The 20,691-nt window shown below is 35.3% G+C and overlaps 1 protein-coding gene across 2 annotated transcripts in view; it reads left to right on the top strand.

Moving 5' to 3' along the window:
• Positions 1 to 582: 582 nt before the first annotated feature.
• The window catches only part of LOC124360918 (coiled-coil domain-containing protein 149), a 58,045-nt gene continuing 37,936 nt past the window's right edge, over positions 583 to 20,691 (top strand). Inside the window, exons 1-4 of one of the 2 annotated variants that reach the window (XM_046814918.1) lie at positions 584 to 909; positions 3,133 to 3,288; positions 12,104 to 12,256; positions 19,887 to 19,967. In XM_046814918.1, coding sequence (XP_046670874.1) covers positions 877 to 909; positions 3,133 to 3,288; positions 12,104 to 12,256; positions 19,887 to 19,967 — 423 coding nt within the window. In that variant the 5' untranslated portion in view covers positions 584 to 876. Of the gene's footprint in view, positions 910 to 3,132; positions 3,289 to 12,103; positions 12,257 to 19,886; positions 19,968 to 20,691 lie in introns of both variants that reach the window. The other variant, XM_046814919.1, reaches the window with a different exon arrangement.

Below are 20,691 nucleotides of genomic sequence, written 5' to 3'. Positions count from 1 at the left end.
CTGGCTAAAGTCAATGACAATGTGGGAAAAAATTATTTAGTGGTAAATGTTGAAGGCTGAAGGACAACTTAGATCTTGTAATAAACTATTTTGTATGCTTACCTTTTATTCTTCCCTCGTCTGAGTATATATTCAAAAAGTCATCAGGGTCCAAATCTACTCGTTTACCTGCTTCATATCGAGCCTTAACTGTATTAACGTATAAGAGCTTGGGATTCATACGGTATAAACAGAGCCGATGTCCCATTAGTCCAGCGCAAACGAAACTAATGACAATTACACTTATCTATGGTTTTACCTGATAACTTTCATTATAGACACCCATACAGATAACATTTGAACGAAAATTTATATTTATCAATTGAAAATAAAACTTATGCAACTTCGGTTGAATTTTTGTATTGTGATTATTTGCAAAGTGACATTTCCCTTCGTATAATTTTTAAATATTCGTAGTTTGTGTTGAATTGTGAAGTGCCGTATATAACGGACCATTTTTATTTCTCGTGTCTGTACAAGGTTGGTCGGGCAAGTTGGGTCGAGCAAAAAAAATTACTCTAAATATTTTCAATACAGTACGGTTGTATCTGGACAGTCTAAGCTAAGCTCAATGTACATTTTGATAGTTTAACAGTGACATAGTACAGCTGATTAAATTAATCCTCTTCCAGCCTTTCGCGCTATGTAATACTGAGATTTGTTTCCCGTTTCCTCTCTTTTCATATCAACAGAAGTAAATGAAAAGTGTGTTAGTGTATAGGCAGTATTGTTTTCGATTAATATTTTCAGATACTAGATGTTATTAATTTTAGTCAGGATTTGAAATTGTGAACAATTGATTACCGCTTTGTGGAGACCTATGAATATAAAACTGTCATGGAAGATTACGTAGACAATTGTGGATCTGAGGTTAATTTATTTATTACTTATTATCTTTGAAGGAAATATGTATCTACGTAATAATTATTAGCTGGTTATAATAGTGCTGTAACTATTGCTGTTATATGTTTCTTGTTTGTAAGTCCATAATTTATCATAAAAAAGTTATCCATAAATGAATGTAGAGTTTATCAAAGTGTTCATAATAATTTTATTCCTATGGTAATTTAACATCACATTAGGATGTCAAATTTTCTTAGCTACAGGATAATGAGCGGTCACCACCACAATGGAGTAATTGATATTCATTATTATATAAACTACGGTATCGAAACTAAAATAAAAATATAAAAATATTGAGTTTAGCTCCATTACACCTTCCTGTTAGTACAGTGTCTGAAATCTGACACTACCACAAACTTTTCCCCAGGAATCTGAAGTTGTATTTGTCTAAAGAGGTCCAATAAAAGATGGTGCCAGAGAAGGCTGCAGTATAATAAGAGGCCACCACCACAACAGAATCATACCTATGATTATCTAAACTATAGAAACAAAAATGTTGACACAAATTACATTATATAAAAACTATCCATGTTGTGTATGTATAAAGTGTAACAAACAAAACAGTTTAACATTTAGTTACTTCTTACTATGATTCTTAGTTTTTAAGGATATACTATGATTCTATTGTGGTGGTGGCCTCTTATTATACTGTAGCCCCCGGAGAAGCTCAAAGTGAACTCTACATCTTTTTAACGTCATCATAAAGAGTTCATTTGAGGTTCTTCGTAGCTGACTTTTTTAGTTCCCCTTAGACGAACATTACAGTACTGTTTATTTCAGGAGTCAAGGCTGTGACAGTGCCAGATTTCAGACGCTCTACTAAGATGAAGGTGAACTGGAGATAAACTCAACATTTACATAGAAACAAAAATGTTGAGCCAAATTGCGTTATAAGAAGGCTATTTAAAATTACATTATGGGGTCATTCTGGGGCAGAGTATGATAAGCGGAGCCGGAATGATTACCTCGCTTATTAAAATCATCAATACTTTATATATCGAATAACATAACTGCTGGTGATTCATCCATATTTTGGATGTTCACTGTTTACTCTGTTGTATCTCCAGAGAACATTTTTTAATACATCTTTGATATACTTGAATTTATAGGGATAAAATCAGGATACGTTGTGTTCCCTCAATAGTTACTGATTGTCTGAAACAGTTATTCATAAATTTCTCTGCCTCAACATCTTGAGTGGAGAAGCTAATCTTTATAAATTTTCACCTATCCCTTCATAAGTTCACTCTACCCGGTATGAAATTTTTACAAAATCATGTAAAAACCCTTTCTTAAATTTGTATTGAACTATGAACCTATTAGCCTCTCACATTTAAATTTTGAGAATCACTTATCAAAAATATAAACTATTTATAAGAACTTTTTAAAAAATGCACTTTTTGAGAAAATAAAAATAAAAATATGAATTTGATTTGTCAAACAATTTTTAAATTTTTTTACACCACCAAACAACATGAGGTGTGTGTGTACAAGTACTTGTACTATTCCACTAAATACGAAAATGTACGAATATGTAGGCACGGAAGAGTTTAGTAAAAGTTCGTTTTGACTGTCCAAAAAGTTCCCCCCTTTTGAGGGTACAGTGACCCCTTTTATAAAAGTTGTCCGATTTTGACCAAATTTTTTCTAAATTATATGTTTTAATGTTTGCGTCATAAAGGGAGTGTGATGGTACCCTCCTTAAAAGGTTAAGTGGGGGAGGGGATAACATTTTCATTATTTATTTACTGTTCCCTCTGGAGGGGGATACACCTGCAAAATAGAAAAAATTTTAAAAAATGGATCATGAGAAATTGGCTAACTCTCAAAGCTCTGGAAGTCACCAAATTACCTTTGTTTCTTGTATTAAATAAATGAGTTTCTAAAAGCAACTAAATTTTTGCGGACTATTCTATTCATTAATAATAAAACACAGTTAAATATCTATTGATTGTTCACTGTTAAATGATGATCATGCTATAGTTTCATTGCTAGCATCAAAAAGTAATGAAAGTTTGATGCCTGTGTAGGTAGGTGTGCTGAGGCGCAAACGCCAGAGTAAGGCAGAAGCTTTGTTGATCCTCACACAGGAGTTGTGAAATATATATTGATTGTTCACTGTTAAATGATGATCATGCTTTAGTTTCATTGCTAGCATCACAAAGTAATGAAAGTTTGATGCCTGTGTAGGTAGGTGTGCTGAGGCGCAAACTCCAGAGTAAGGCAGAAGCTTTGCTGATCCTCACACAGGAGTTGGAGCAGTGCAGGACTGAACGTGACCAGTTGAAACTGATCGCTGATCAGTCACAGAACAGGCCTGTGATCAAGAAGACTTCAGATGATCAGGTAAGCATTCCACATAACTACATAATAGTTTACTATTACACTTCTTACACTCAGACAAGTTGAAAAATCCATACGAGTTGGACAGTACTGGCAGAATTACCAGTTAGTGTATTAATTAGTGTATTCCAGTACCTGTCAACCAGTTTTTTTCAAGTTTACACCCGAAGGTGGATGTGAAGGGGGAGATAAGTGTAGTATTCAGTAATGTCTACTGTAGCTGTTAGTTGTAGGTAATTATAATCATGAGTAAACAGTTGGTACAAGAAATGGTCATGACCAATCAATGGATCCAACTATGATCGTTACCTGGAGTTGTATAAACTGAGATTACTGTGTTTTGTTCAGTTGTCAAGAGGGAGGCTGACAGTGTACAGTGATAGTCCTATCAATGGATCCAACTACGATCATTACCTGGAGTTGTATAAACTGAGATTACTGTGTTTTGTTCAGTTGTCAAGAGGGAGGCTGACGGTGTACAGTGATAGTCCTATCAATGGATCCAACTACGATCATTACCTGGAGTTGTATAAACTGAGATTACTGTGTTTTGTTCAGTTGTCAAGAGGGAGGCTAATGGTGTACAGTGATAGTCCTATCAATGGATCCAACTACGACCATTACCTGGAGTTGTATAAACTGAGATTACTGTGTTTTGTTCAGTTGTCAAGAGGGAGGCTGACAGTGTACAGTGATAGTCCTATCAATGGATCCAACTACGATCGTTACCTGGAGTTGTATAAACTGAGATTACTGTGTTTTGTTCAGTTGTCAAGGGGGAGGCTGACAGTGTACAGTGATAGTCCTATCAATGGATCCAACTACGATCATTACTTGGAGTTGTATAAACTGAGATTACTGTGTTTTGTTCAGTTGTCAAGAGGGAGGCTGACGGTGTACAGTGATAGTCCTATCAATGGATCCAACTACGATCATTACCTGGAGTTGTATAAACTGAGATTACTGTGTTTTGTTCAGTTGTCAAGGGGGAGGCTGACAGTGTACAGTGATAGTCCTATCAATGGATCCAACTACGATCATTACCTGGAGTTGTATAAACTGAGATTACTGTGTTTTGTTCAGTTGTCAAGAGGGAGGCTGACGGTGTACAGTGATAGTCCTATCAATGGATCCAACTACGATCATTACCTGGAGTTGTATAAACTGAGATTACTGTGTTTTGTTCAGTTGTCAAGGGGGAGGCTGACAGTGTACAGTGATAGTCCTATCAATGGATCCAACTACGATCATTACCTGGAGTTGTATAAACTGAGATTACTGTGTTTTGTTCAGTTGTCAAGAGGGAGGCTAACGGTGTACAGTGATAGTCCTATCAATGGATCCAACTACGATCATTACTTGGAGTTGTATAAACTGAGATTACTGTGTTTTGTTCAGTTGTCAAGAGGGAGGCTAACGGTGTACAGTGATAGTCCTATCAATGGATCCAACTACGATCATTACCTGGAGTTGTATAAACTGAGATTACTGTGTTTTGTTCAGTTGTCAAGAGGGAGGCTGACGGTGTACAGTGATAGTCCTATCAATGGATCCAACTACGATCATTACCTGGAGTTGTATAAACTGAGATTACTGTGTTTTGTTCAGTTGTCAAGAGGGAGGCTGACGGTGTACAGTGATAGTCCTATCAATGGATCCAACTACGATCATTACCTGGAGTTGTATAAACTGAGATTATTGTGTTTTGTTCAGTTGTGAAGAGGGAGGCTAACGGTGTACAGTGATAGTCCTATCAATGGATCCAACTACGATCATTACCTGGAGTTGTATAAACTGAGATTATTGTGTTTTGTTCAGTTGTGAAGAGGGAGGCTGACGGTGTACAGTGATAGTCCTATCAATGGATCCAACTACGATCATTACCTGGAGTTGTATAAACTGAGATTACTGTGTTTTCTTCAGTTGTGAAGAGGGAGGCTGACGGTGTACAGTGATAGTCCTATCAATGGATCCAACTACGATCATTACCTGGAGTTGTATAAACTGAGATTATTGTGTTTTGTTCAGTTGTGAAGAGGGAGGCTAACGGTGTACAGTGATAGTCCTATCAATGGATCCAACTACGATCATTACTTGGAGTTTGACAGTTCATTTTTCAATATAAAGATAAACCTAGGTCTGGGAGTTTCCAGCAGAAGCAGGTAGAAAGGGTTTATCACTCTGTTCTAACCTGTACCATTGGCCCAAGTATCTGTTTATTGTGTACAAAGTTCAGTGACTGAGTGGCTTAGTGGGTTAAGCAGCAGACACTTCACTCCAGGGTACCTGGTTCAAATCCTGGCAGTGGGAGAATCTTTTTTCTCATATTTAATGACAATTATTGACTTGTTCCTGGTGATTTATTTGTTTACAACACAAATAGGGCCTGTTTTATTTTTCTTATCTGCTGTCTTCTTCACAGGTTTTGTTAATGCTGTTGCTGAATTAATTTATATTGCTGTGTGCACTTGACTAAATGTGGTTATAATCTGGTTAAATTTATAATATACAGTTCTGAGTTAAATGAGAGGACGGTTGTTCTTTTGTTGGATTAACTTTTTAAAGTAGCAACATTGATTTAAGATACATTATGGCAAAATATCCTTGTGGAGTGTGCAGTAGAAAGTGTGAGGTTTTCTGCTATTTTATGTACTGGACTATGCAGTAAATGGTTTCACTTTAAATGTGTAAATTTGAGCTCATCTGAAGTGAAAAATTTTGAAAAAGAAAATTTCTTGGGAGAGTGGAAATGTTCAAATTGTGAAAATAACCTGGAAATAAAGGAATTAGAAACAGCTGTAATAAAGGAAAACATTGAAGAACATTTCGACAAGTTAAATGGTTCCTCTCTCGCTGACGAGATTAACCGATCTATTCTACATGAAAATGATGAATTAAGACAAGAACTACATGCAGCAAGGAACGGAAGTTCTCTTCACATATTGGAGCTTGAAGATAAGTTAAAAGAAAATGATGAAACTATTGAATTACAGAAAACATTATCTAAGGAAAAAGAAATTGAACTACTGAGCAGAATAGAATATTTAGAGAAAAAACTGAAAAATGAAAAAGAAGGTAAAGAAACCCTTATCTTGATGGTAGAAGAACAGGCCAAGGACAAAATCACTCAAAGAGAGATGACACCAGAAAAATGTGACAGATGCAGGATCTATGCACAAGAGACTACAAAAATGATAGACACTATAAGGACCCTAGAAAGCATAATTAAAATCTTAGAAAATGACAATAATCTAGGTTATCAAGAAAAAACCAATACAATAGAAACTGCGGGAAAATCCTCATACCTACATTCTTCCCCTCCTCTTGAGGGTAGTCCCAAACAGCAAACTCTCCCTGTTGCTAACAAATGGCAGAAAGTTTCTACAATTTGCGATCGTAAGTCACGCAATTATCCCCACACAAATAAGAAAATAATAGAACCTGACTTTACTTCAAAAAATCCTTATGATGTGTTACAAAATGATTTTGTATTTGACAAGTCTGTTGAACAGGACTGTAACAGTGTAAACACCTCAAATGTCAGCCAACGTTCAAGCCTAAAGAAAGAAAGAACAAAGAAAGCTAACTCAGTACAAGGAAAACCTCTCCACAAGTACAAAACAGTCAATAGCACAAGAAAACAAAAGATGATTGTACGTGCTGATAGCCATGGGCGCAATTTAGCTTTTCACTTGAACAAACAATCAAAATCATTCGAGGCCATTGGTTTCGTTAGGCCTGGGGGTTTGGCTGGGCAGATATTAAATTATGATAACATTGATAGGAAGGAATTAGGTTCTGAGGATGTTCTAGTAATAGCATGTGGGTCAAATGATGTGGCTTATAATGAGGCTGAGAGAGCACTCGGTCCAATTTGCGAAACATTGAAAAAATACAGTGATTCCAGAATAATACTACTAGATTTACCTCTTAGGCATGATTTAAAAGGATGGTCCTGTGTTAATAAAGAAGTCATAAAATCAAATAACGCACTTGAGAATTTAAGTAAAAAATTTCGTAATGTTTCTCTGGTCAAGATTAGTAAAGCAGATAGACTTTTCCACACAAGGCATGGAAGACATTTGAATCAAATGGGAAAAGATTGGCTTGCAAAGAGAATCTGTGAGGCACTGATCAAAATAACTGAACCGGAACTGCCCTTGTCCCAGAGCACAGACAATGACCAGACGACAGGATTACTGCCACCTTCAGCACGAGTAGAAGATCACAGCAACACAGATCACAGTATGCTGCACAATGAGACCATCAACTCTACCATTGCTGCTGGTGTCACGGACCTTACATCAAGCTCAGAGCTACTAGTTGCGGAAGAAGAGGAGGAAGGGGCATCTTTAGGAAGATTCTCTAGTGTCAGCAATAACCAAGAAACCTACACTTTAACCCTTTTAACCCCGGCCACTAAATCAAGTGATGTGCCAGAAATCCCAAGCCATTTTCAGACAAAATGTAAGGGTTTTGTAAAAAATTCATAACTCAGTTATTTTTCAAGATATTTAGGTAATTCTTTTTTTGTTTTACTTCTATATACATGTAGCTTACAGAATTATACAAATAAAATTATTATTATGAAAGTATTTTTTTTACATACATATATATATATAAAAAAAATAAAAAAAAATGAAAAAAATTCAAGTTTGATCATGGAAACCATATAGATAAAAAAATATTTGACACGAAAATACCCATTTCCTTTATGGTACATTTAATCCTTAATAAAAGGAAACAAAAATTATAGGCCTACCTTATTTAAAAGTGAAGTAACATAAACTTTTGTAAAGCCGTGTAAATTTTTCTTTTTACCATTTCTGGGCAAGGCAATGTAACAAGACCTTTGAAATTCACAGCACTTAAAATAAACATAAAACCAAAGTTATTTCTGACAAAATAACTAAAACTGTTCATAATCTAAATTTAAAAAAAAAGTTTTAAAACAATATTTACATCAGTACAAAATGTTTTAGCACTTGTGGTCACCAAAACAATTGGGGTGAATTGTTTGTTTGCAACTGAGTTACTAATTAGTGTATTTTCACTTACGGGAGACTTTGAACAATGTCTTTTACTCATTTTGAAATCAAACAAATAATAAACTAAACTTTAACTGCCGTACTTTACACTGCTTTAACCTAAAACTGTGAAGAAAAACGGAATATTCACAACCACGTGATATACAGCTGTCTGCAACAAGCGTGAGCAGTCAGTCGAGACGAACTGCAATTGCGTAGTCACAGACTGACAACATATGAAGTCAAACCATTACAAACTAATATATTTCGATGCAAAATATCTTTGTGCATAAGTCTATGAAATTTCAAAGCATTTGGTGAAATAGGTGGCCAGTAAAGTTATAAAAAGTGCACGTCCGCACTATACGGACGTCGGGAGTTGCCGCCATTTTTACGACGTCCGTATAGTACGGACGTCGGGGTTAAAAGGGTTAAACTCAAGTGTTTGGCCTCCTTTAATACAAAAGTGACAAATAACAATGGTCATAACATAAGTGGAGGATGTAACTATGTGTACAAGGAAAAATTAACGGAATGTTGTACATTATCAGTGGATGCTGTAGACAAAATTTATAATGCTGATGGTTACGAAAACTATATTGATAATTTAGAAATTTTAGAAAATACTTTTGTGAACAAAACTAATTGAATAATGCATTATAATGTACAGGGTCTTATTTCTTTGGCTAAAATAACAGAATTACAAATATTTGTAAATAAATTCCCTGTAAGAATAATTAGTCTCAACAAACATTGGCTTAACAAAACTCAAATATCAAAATTAAATTCTTTGGAATGTTTTGAATTGGCTTCTCATTATATTAGAGAGAATGGTATCAGGGGAGGTTCTTGTATTTTAGTTAGAAAATGCATGCACTTCACTGCTAGGGATGATCTGTTGATCTCTCTAAAAGAAGATTTTGTTTTTGAGAGCTGTTGCATTGAAGTTTCTGGATCCTGTCATGAGAATTTAATAATTGTTTCCATTTACCACAATACAAATATTTCCAATGTAGATCAGTTTCTCTTAAAACTTGAGAAGCTATTTAAGGCACTTAAAACGGAATCTAAAAGGAAGAAGATCTATATTATGTCAGACTTCAATATTGACACTTTGGAGTCCTGTAGAAATTACAATATAAGAAATAGGTTTATTAATTTATTGTCTGCATATGGTTTTGTAAATAATTTTAAAATGCCAACCAGAGTGACGAAAGAATCTAGATCTTGTATAGATAACATTACCACTAATAAGAGAGTTAATGAAAGTAAGTTGTTAAATATTGAACTAGGATTGTCTGATCATAGGGCTTTGTTGATGTCTATTGAATACAGAAATGACTTGTTAGCACAACACTTTTCAACAAGAAAAAGAATATTTTTAACTCAGAATATGGCTTGTATGGTAGACTCTGTTAGTAAGAGTTCATGGAAATTTTGTGAGTTTAGCACAGCACAAGAGAATTTTAATAGGTTTCTCGATAGTTTTAAAACATGTTTTGAAGTTTCTTTTCCTTATACATCTGTCAAATTTAAATGTGGTTAAATGTTAAAGCTGTGTGGAATGTGATAAAAACTGAATTAGGTATGCATACAATTAAAAAATTTGACTGCATGAATCTCAAGGTACAAGATGAAATGTATACAGATGCTAAGCATATTGCACATTATTTCAATACAATGTTTGTAAATATAACTAAGAATATTGGTGCCAAACCACAGATCAATTCAGCTGTTCAGCTACTAAGTAACGTTTCTTGTAATAAACAAGCCTCATTTGTATTTAAGTGTGTTAGTGCTCAAGAGGTTTATAGTGTCATAATGAGTCTGAGAGACACGAAGTCTGTAGCATGGGATGAGATCCCAGTGGGAGTGCTCAAAGCTACTGCAATGTACATCTCACATCCTCTAATATTGTTGAGCAGATCCTGGGGGCTTTGGATGGGTCACAGAGTACTGCTGGTGTATTCTGTGACCTCTCCAAGGCCTTTGACTGTGTAGATCATTCCTTACTTGTTAGTAAACTAAAATTTTATGGGATTTTGGGCAACTCTTTAGCATGGTTTCAATCTTTTCTTCATGGTAGAAAGCAAAGAACGCTAATCAACAATAATGGCATAAAAAGGATATCATCATGGGTAAATATATGTACTGGTGTACCACAGGGATCCATTCTGGGCCCTTTGTTGTTCATTATCTTTATAAATGACATGCCACATAATATTAGAAATGACCTGATTTTGTATGCTGACGATACATCATCTCTGGTAAAATGTAACAGGGAGCAAGATTTAAAATTAGAAATAATTAATTCCCTAATAGACTTAGAAAAATGTTTACTTGCAATGGGCTCGCATTAAACAGTGATAAGACACAAATTGTAAAATTTCAGACTGTACAAAATAAGGCTAGGTCCAATTTTAATATAGATTTTAAGAACTCAGTGATTGTTACAGTAAATACCACTAAGTTTTTGGGGCTAGTTATTGATAAAAATCTTTCTTGGAGACCACACATAGAACTGCTAAATAAAAAACTGAGCTCAGCTTGCTACCAAATGTACACATTGAGAGAGCTGGTTGATATTAAGACTAGGCTCATAGTTTATTATGCTTGCTTTTGTTCATTGGCACAATATGGGATCCAAGTGTTGGGATGTAGTTCAGGTATTTTCTCTGTTTTTAAAGCACAAAAGAGATATATTAGAACCATGCTATTTTTGAATCAAAGAGATTCATGTAAAGATATTTTTAGAGATATGAAAAGTTTGACGATTTCATGATTGTATATCTATAGCTGTTTAATATTTATTCATAATCGCCTAAATTCAGAAAATATAATTCATCATGAACATCAGTATGGTACCCGTTTTAAAGACAATCTGCAATTTCCTCTTCACAAATTAACATTATTTGAAAGCTCTCCAAATTATATGGGAATTAAATTTTACAACAAATTACCTCTACATATAAAGCAGCTAACACTGTTCAGTTTTAAAAAAATCAGTGAAAAGCTTACTAATTAATAAGGCCTATTATAATATTTCTGAATTCTTGCAGGACAATTTGCAGCTTGTGTAGTTTTAGTGAATTTGACAAAAACATTGTTAATGTATGAAATGTTGTACAGACTGTTTTTACCATATAGTATGTATTATTGACAAGCAACCTGTTCACACATGTATAGTTGTATAACTGTGGATGTTATGTTGCAATAAATTTCTTGATTCTTGATTCTATAAACTGAGATTACTGTGTTTTGTTCAGTTGTCAAGAGGGAGGCTAACGGTGTACAGTGATAGTCCTATCAATGGATCCAACTACGATCATTACCTGGAGTTGTATAAACTGAGATTACTGTGTTTTGTTCAGTTGTCAAGAGGGAGGCTAACGGTGTACAGTGATAGTCCTATCAATGGATCCAACTACGATCATTACCTGGAGTTGTATAAACTGAGTTTACTGTGTTTTGTTCAGTTGTCAAGAGGGAGGCTAACGGTGTACAGTGATAGTCCTATCAATGGATCCAACTACGATCATTACCTGGAGTTGTATAAACTGAGATTACTGTGTTTTGTTCAGTTGTCAAGAGGGAGGCTAACGGTGTACAGTGATAGTCCTATCAATGGATCCAACTACGATCATTACCTGGAGTTGTATAAACTGAGATTACTGTGTTTTGTTCAGTTGTCAAGAGGGAGGCTAACGGTGTACAGTGATAGTCCTATCAATGGATCCAACTACGATCATTACCTGGAGTTGTATAAACTGAGATTACTGTGTTTTGTTCAGTTGTCAAGAGGGAGGCTAACGGTGTACAGTGATACTCCTATCAATGGATCCAACTACGATCATTACCTGGAGGTGCGAGAACAAAACAAAGCCTTGAGATACGAGATTCAAGATCTAAAACAGAAACTGAGAGAAGCTTATGGTGACATAAAGGTAAACTCTGAGGTTATTATTTTTCCTGAGTTCCTGCAAAAATTTACTTGATCTACTAGCCATATTACGGCAATGTTTATTATACTGTAACATATAATTGATGCAAAATAATTCGTGAAGCTTCATGCATTGCTTGGTGCAAATTCATATTATGGCTTTATTTGTTACTTTATATGAAAGGGAGGGTGTAAAAGATAAAGGTATTCTACATTTAATTAAAACATTTTTATTTTTAAAACAGCTGTAATGAATGAAATTAAATCTTTATTTTTGTCATGTGCACTATGAATGTATTTACAAAGTCATGATTATTTCTGCTGTCATCATACTATGATTAGTTAACATGTTAGCTGCCAAGGTCTTAAATACCTGATTTCCATCAGAATGCCAACATCAACCGGCAACATTTTTTAAATATAAATTAGTGTAGTGTGTTTAAAGGGATATCTAAAATGATAATATACCATCAAAATGTTTATAAATATTAAAAAAATTGTCGTAACGATCGGTACGACATGTCATTTTTAGTAAGCAGATTATCACTTTAAATTCACTCGTTGTACCGATCAACGTCAACTGAGGCTATTTGTGAGTCATCATTTTTGCAAGACTTATTAGGTGATTGGGACAATAATTACAGTGAACATTCAAATGACAATTGTGTATCATTATCAAAGGAAAGTAATACTAGCACGATTTTATCTAACACAAATAATCTTTTTGAAAGTGAGAATGGTTATGAAAACCTACTAACTTCTTCTGATTTAGAAATTCAAGATGATAACCTATTTACAGAAATACATTTATTTGATGACAACCAAACTCTCCATGACCAATTACCAAATAACCTCCAAACTTCTAATGTCCCCGAGCATGAAATCAACAATCTGAACCTAGCTGAATCTCATGATATCCACATGAATGATGCTGACAGAGAATCAGATATCCAGCAACCTACTAATGAGGAATGCCATATCAATACCGATCCACCTGCTATACGTCTGCGAGGTCGAGGTGAAGGAAGAAGACGTGGTCGAGGTCAAGGCCGTTGACGCTCTCAACCGTCAACCAGCAATAAGAGGTAGGAGGAACAACAGGGCCAATGCGCCTATTGACAATTCTTGGGGTGCGTTCCAAGGTTTACAACAATCGTTTGATGTAACTAGGCTACGTGAATATCATTTTAACTTACCAAGAAACAGTAAGCCTATAGATTATTATAAACGTGTGGTTACAGATGATATTGTTCAACTTATTGTTGATGAGACGAATCGCAATGCTGTCCAAACATTAGCTGGACGGCGTCTTAGTCGGAGTAGTAGACTTAGAAAGTGGCAGCCTATTGATCTTAAAGATATGAAAAACTTTTTGGGTCTCCTAATATTAATGGGTCTTATTCTGGGAACAGATGCTTCTTACCCTAGAATAAGTGATTACTGGTCTAATAAGACATTATATAAGAATGTTGTTGCAAGCCAAGTTATGAGTAGAAATAAGTTTCAACTTATATTAAGATTTTGGCATGTTAACAATAATGAAGACGCAGAACAAACTATTAGGTTAGCAAAAATAACTGATACAAATGCTGAATGATGTATTCAAAAATTTAAAACCTGCTGAAGATGAACTAGCCGTAGACGAATCAATGGTTCCATTTAGAGGAAGACTACAATTCCGACAGTATTTACCCAAAAAGGCTCATAAGTATGGAATTAAGGTTTTCAAACTGTGTGACAGCAAAGGGTATACATATGGTGTCAAAGTCCACTCTGGAAAGGGAACAGATGTTACACCAGGTTTATTGATGGGTACGTCTGTTGTTCTGGAACTAATTGAACCCTATGTAAACTCTGGAAGTAACCATTTATGTAGATAATTATTATTGCTCAATCGAACTAGCTAAATGTCTCCTTCGAAAAAAAAACACACTTAGTGGGTACATTACGGTCTGATCGTATAGGAATACCCAAAGACCTGATTTTAGACATAAATCTTACCCCTGGAGAAATGGCTGTAGTAGGGAATGTTGACGGAATTACTATAACTAACTGGCAAGACAAAAGAAGAGTTTTAATGCTCTCTACTAAACATGCTATAGATATGGTGGATACAGGGAAAAGGGATAGAAAAGGGAATAGTATTATGAAGCCTCTTGTAGTATCAAAATACAATGAGTTAAAAATGGGGATTGATATTGCTGACCAAATGGCCTCATACAATTCAGCTGTCCGCAAAACATTACGCTGGTATCACAAAGTTGCCGAGAGCTTGCTTTTTGGTACCTGTATTGTAAATGCTTGGCTTTCTTACAAGGATAATTGTGAACCAAACATCAAGCGACTCTGATCAACATCTTTCAAAGAAAGTATTGCACTAGAACTGATGGGCCTCGAGGAACAGCCATCATTAAGTGTAGAAGTAACAGGACAACATCGTTTACTTGAAACTGAACATTTCGTTGGTATAGGCAAAAACAGGCGGCGGGTTAGAAAAATTTGTAAAATGTGCATTAAAAGAAGTGCAGGATTAGAAGGAAGGGAAAGGTCCAAGAATAAATTCAAGGTTACTACGTTTTGCGATAAGTGCCGTGGACAACCATTTATGTGCAAAACTTGTTTTAGGGACATTCATGTTTAAGCTGAAGAAAGAGTTTACTTTTCTTTATATTATTTAGTATGCACCTATCTGGAAATAATTTACTAATTTGTAATGCAACCTAACCTGTCATATCTTATTCTAGCCTAAGATTTGTAATTTTTGTATAAAATACCACTTATTATAATGCACAAGGGTTATATTTGTGTTCACATTACTTACAATGAACTTGTCTCTAAACAATGTACTTATTCCTAACCTAAAATATTATTCTTTGTTTGAAGGTTATTTTTGACAATGGAAGGATTGTGAAGGAAACAGGATTTTTCCGGACATTTGCCATCGTTCAGTGAAACAAGAAAACAGTAACACTACGTTTCGGTACAGAATTCAACAACATTCTCGAAAGTATCCAAAATAGATGTACAGTAGAACCCCTCATATCCGGCCACCACGGGACCGAGCCCCTGGCCGGATAACGATTCGGCCGGATAAACCAACCTACAGTACACAGCACTTGACGAAACAAAACAATTGTACTGTACTGTATGTACTAACCGCACTGGAAATAATCAACGAACTGTTTACAGGTTAAACCTATTAGCTCAACTAGGACAACACAGGAAAATGTAAACAAATAGATACACCAAAATAACGCAAAAGTCGTGGGAGACTAGTGCGTGCAACTGCGCGTCTGCAAGCCGTGGTAAATAAATTTCGATATTGGCTTCCGGGAAGTGGCCGGATAAACCGAGGTGCGGTAAAACCGAGGCCGGATATGAGGGGTTCTACTGTATAAAAGTTTTTGAAACAGATAAGAAAAAGAAAATCTCCAAACTGGAAAAAATTAGGCCTAAAAAATGTGATTTGCCTAAAGATGGCAACGTGAATACGGATGCAAATAATAAAAATGTAATCAACCTCTCTTCAAAAATCCTGAATGAAGCGGAAATATCAGTCTTATCTAAGGATTTAAACTTTTCTGTGGCACAAAAATCGGTAAAGGCACTGGATTTCGTAACTGGAATCGAGTCGGCTGTTTCACAGTTACCTGAGGAACAGGGTGACCGGTTTCGTTGTGAGGCCAGTCTTTTACTCAGAAAAATTCCTCCCACAAAACCCAATTTGACAATAGAGGAGAAAAAGGCCAGGTCGATCCTTGGGAAATACGACACGGTCAAAATCTTACCTGCCGATAAAGGCAACGCTACTGTGGTACTTGACTCAGTAGCATATAAAGAAAAGATTGCGGAAACTTTAAATACTGGCAAATATACAGTTTTAAATAAAGACCCGACTGATTCATTTGAACGCAAAGTAGCAAACACCTTAAGAAAACATAAAGAATTTTTTTCAGATAAATTTAGATCTAAATTAACTCCTCACCACTCCAAAATCCCCCATATGTATGGCCTTCCCAAAATCCACAAACCTACCATCATTAGTTCTCGTGATTCACCTTGCAGGGAATTGTCTAAAGTCCTCTTGGACATCTTAACGCCATTGGTAGGAAAAACTGACTCTTTCATCAAAAATTCCAGGGATTTCGTAGAGAAGTCAAAATCCCTAAAGTTGACTGAAACTGACAAACTGGTAAGTTTTGATGTCGAAAGTCTATTTACAAATGTACCAGTTCCAGAAACTCTCGGAATTATTAAATCACGTCTCAAAGAAGACCAAACATTAAAGGATAGAACTAAACTTCCCATGCCAGTAATTATGGAACTGTTAGAACTATGCACTCAATGCAATTATTTTGAGTTAGAGGGTAAAATTTACCGTCAAGATGAGGGGATGGCAATGGGTTCTCCACTGTCTCCTATTGTCGCCAATATCTTTATGGAGGAATTCGAGCGAAAAGCTTTGTCTTCAGCTCAGTTCAAACCGAGGATTTGGTGGAGGTATGTGGATGATACCTTTGTTATTTTTTCTCATGGAGACATTGAATTAAATAATTTTTTGAATCACATTAATTTCTCCTTCCATCCGCCTCTCAATGGAAGTGGAAGTCCAAAACAAGCTTCCCTTTTTGGATGTGTGTGTATTAAGAGATAGGGATGTCCTTAAGACAACTGTTTTTTGAAAGATAACACACACAGGAAAATATTTAAATTATCAATCCAACCATAAAAAATCTGTCAAAGAAGGAGTAGCCTACTCGTTGTTTGATAGAGCAAAGAGCTTGTGCTCAGATAAAGATGGACTAAAAGAAGAATTTAAGAAAATTGAATCGGATTTCAGAAGCAATGGATACCCTCAATTAGTAATTAATAAGTGCAAACGAACCAGAAGAATCATTCCTGAGTCAGAAAAACAGAATTGTGATAAATTTGCGTTTATGTCAATCCCTTATGTGCCGGGATTATCAGAGAAAATTAGAAGAGTAGTTAGAAAGTACAACATTAGAACACACAACACTCTTAGACAAAGTCTCGTAAAAACAAAACCAAAAAATGGCACACAGGATTCCAAAAACTGTGTTTTCAGTATAAAATGTAGCTGCAATAGGGAATACATAGGCGAGACAAAAAGACCACTAAACGTAAGGATAAAAGAACACAAAGAAAACACGAGAAAGGGTCTCACAGAAAAGTCAAAAATATCACACCATTGTCGGTCCGAAGACCATCATATGAATTGGGATGCAGCCCACATAATACATCGGGAACCACATTTTTTTCAAAAGGAAATTAATTGAGGCAACATACATTAAATTGGCAGACCAACCAGTCAGTCAACCATCAGTCGAGATTAGGCCGCTTTGGTTGCCAATTCTAAAAAATGAACTAAAGAGAAAACCAAAAGTATCAAATGGATCAGATATTTGTAATAAACCAATACGGAGTCACAATATGGTTTTAAGAAATTCATCTTGCATGAACCAGTAATAACGAAAGGGCCCATTCCTGTCCCCCTTCCCTTGTATTTCCGCCATCTTGTTTTAGCCAGCCGTCACGATTACCATTGACTAGTCCTTCTGGTCAGTCGTAGGTGGTTAGTAGACGAGTGAAGACGTATTGTGACCTGTATTCCGTAGTTTAGTTTTAATGATTAGCGTTTTGTATAGTTTTGTATTAAGTGCATGTCTATAGAGTTAGTGAAGTTGACACACAACATGTAGGTTGTGATTCCTGACTTAGGCGTGCCACAACGCTTTAGTAAGATTTGTTTATTTTAACCTAGTTTGTAATTATGTATTAGGTTAGTTCTTTACCTGAAGAAGAGATCAGATTGCAGATCTCGAAACGTAGTGTTACTGTTTTCTTGTTTCACTGAACGATGGCAAATGTCCGGAAAAATCCTGTTTCCTAAAATATTAGACTAAATATTGTTTAAGCATATACTATATAAATTAATACTTAATTACAATGTTTTTCAACAATATAGTGCATTGTCTTATTTCTTCTAGTTCCTAAGTTCCCAAAATTCACCGTTGTACCAATTGGTACGACGAAATTTCAATATTTCAGTTGCTAGGTGACATCCCAAATATTGCCCAGAAACAGAACAAATTGTTTCTGTGTTTAGAATACACTTTGAACTTCATAACAGTTCCTTTTGTGACACAAAAGGAGATGCCTCTCATATTCACATAACGATTTTTTTTTGTAAAACGCCACCAGGTGGGATTGTCGTGCCGATCGGTACGACGTGGTATCTAACGTGTTAAACATACTTAACGAATAGGTTAAATTATATAATTGAATAAGTAGCTGAATAATATAACTTATCGTATTTACATATAAATAAAATGTATGTTAACAGTAATAAATAACAACAATAATAGATCATTCTTATTATAATTTATAACAAATTCCTAATAAATAGTGTGTTACAGTGATAATGTAAACAAATATTACATAACGAATAAAACAAAAACTGTAACAAATTATCAGTGAGGTGAACAATTATTTATTGTAAATATTACAAACAGACATGAAATTGTTGTAAATAGACGCTACACGTTTCTCAAAGATATTGTATGAGTAATAAAGAGTGTCTGATTTCTTTACAGTAAAAACTAGCACAATATTACTGAACAGAAGAAGAAAACATTTTATTTGTTGTCAACCAGTGCTGAGAAATGTATGAGGATTTCTAATGCTAAAGTTTCCCCATTAAGTCCCTGTATATTCAAGTGCAAGATATCAGTACACATAAGTTACACATATTTATTACAGCTGAAATTATTTACGTAGATAGATATTGTAATTTTTAAATTTTTCCTAAAAAAAAAAAACATTATTTTTTTATTATGTCCATTATATGTTATACTATTGATATTACTAGCTGCCGTAGAAATAGATAGTGGTGGATATTCGTTTAGTGAAGACTGTAAGTTCGAGGGTTTACTTCTGGCTAGTTTATACCTTCCAGTTGAACCTACACTGGGTACAGCAAAAACCGAAGTCACTTAAATCTGGGTAACCTTATGGATGTCCAGGAGCAGCACATCACTAACCGCAAATGTTGAGATTCTGGGGTGCAAGGGCTGATAGATAGAGGGGCTCTCTGACTGTAAGATCCTCATGATGAAAAACAGAATGGAATGTTCCAATTAATGTCACTTACATGCCGTGAGGCTTATACATGTTGAATTTGGGTTAGATATAACTGGACGATGATGTGTCACAAGTTGGGTTTCCTTAAATTTAGTTTGACCAAGTATAGAATTACGGGGTTTCCCCTCAATCCTGTAAAAGACTCCAAAAAGAAAAAACAGACTCCCAAGATGGTCTTAATAGTCCTTGATAAAATAAGTGATGTCTTACACTTTATATTTCATGTACAGAGTTTCGTTTTTGTAAGTAAACCATTAAAATATTACAATGACATTTAAAAACATTTCAATATCTCTGTATTTCTTTACAACCTATCAGAAACTCCTGGCAGTGTCTGCCTCCCTAAGACACTCAAGAGTCCTTAAAAAGAACTGAACTTTTAAATTGATGTAGAAAATTCCATTATCTTAAGTAAACTATTAAAATTATGATGTTTGATGACATATTTATTTCTAGGTCGATGATGTTCACAGGTGTTGAGGGCTGGAGCAGCTGAGGGCTCCAGGTCAGCCTCTGTCAAAGAAGTCGTGCCGTCTCATAATCGTGAAGAGCTGGTAAATGTTCCTATTTGTATAAGATTTCCTTTCAGAATAAACAGGATTATTATAAACAGGAACTGTTTCATTTAGGACTTAAAACAAAAGATAAAATAGCTTCCTTATAAAAATTATAAGAAAATGCAACCAATTTTGTTTCTCACTTAACACACCTCTTTTGCCAAACTGTATTCATACAAATGTTTTAATGTTGGTATTGTTTACACTGTAATATCTATACAAGGTAGGAATACACCATACTTCCTGTCGTGTGGCATGTCTGCAGAGGTTACACCGCTACATGTGTTACTGTCACATGATTGTGCTTGGTTTGTTTACACTGTAATATCTATACAAGGTAGGAATACACCATACATCCTGTCGTGTGGCATGTCTGCAGAGGTTACACAGCTACATGTGTTACTGTCACATGATTGTGCTTGGTTTGTTTACACTGTAATATCTATACAAGGTAGGAATACACCATACATCCTGTCGTGTGGCATGTCTGCAGAGGTTACACAGCTACATGTGTTACTGTCACATGATTGTGCTTGGTTTGTTTACACTGTAATATCTATACAAGGTAGGAATACACCATACTTCCTGTCGTGTGGCATGTCTGCAGAGGTTACACCGCTACATGTGTTACTGTCACATGATTGTGCTTGGTTTGTTTACACTGTAATATCTATACGTAGGAATAATAATGTCATGTGGCATGTCTGCAGAGGTTACACAT

The sequence above is a fragment of the Homalodisca vitripennis genome, chromosome 4, assembly GCF_021130785.1.
Source record: "Homalodisca vitripennis isolate AUS2020 chromosome 4, UT_GWSS_2.1, whole genome shotgun sequence".
NCBI lineage: Eukaryota > Metazoa > Arthropoda > Insecta > Hemiptera > Cicadellidae > Homalodisca > Homalodisca vitripennis.
The sequence above is the reverse complement of the archived record's forward strand: the minus strand, read 5'-3'. Positions and strand labels throughout refer to the sequence as shown.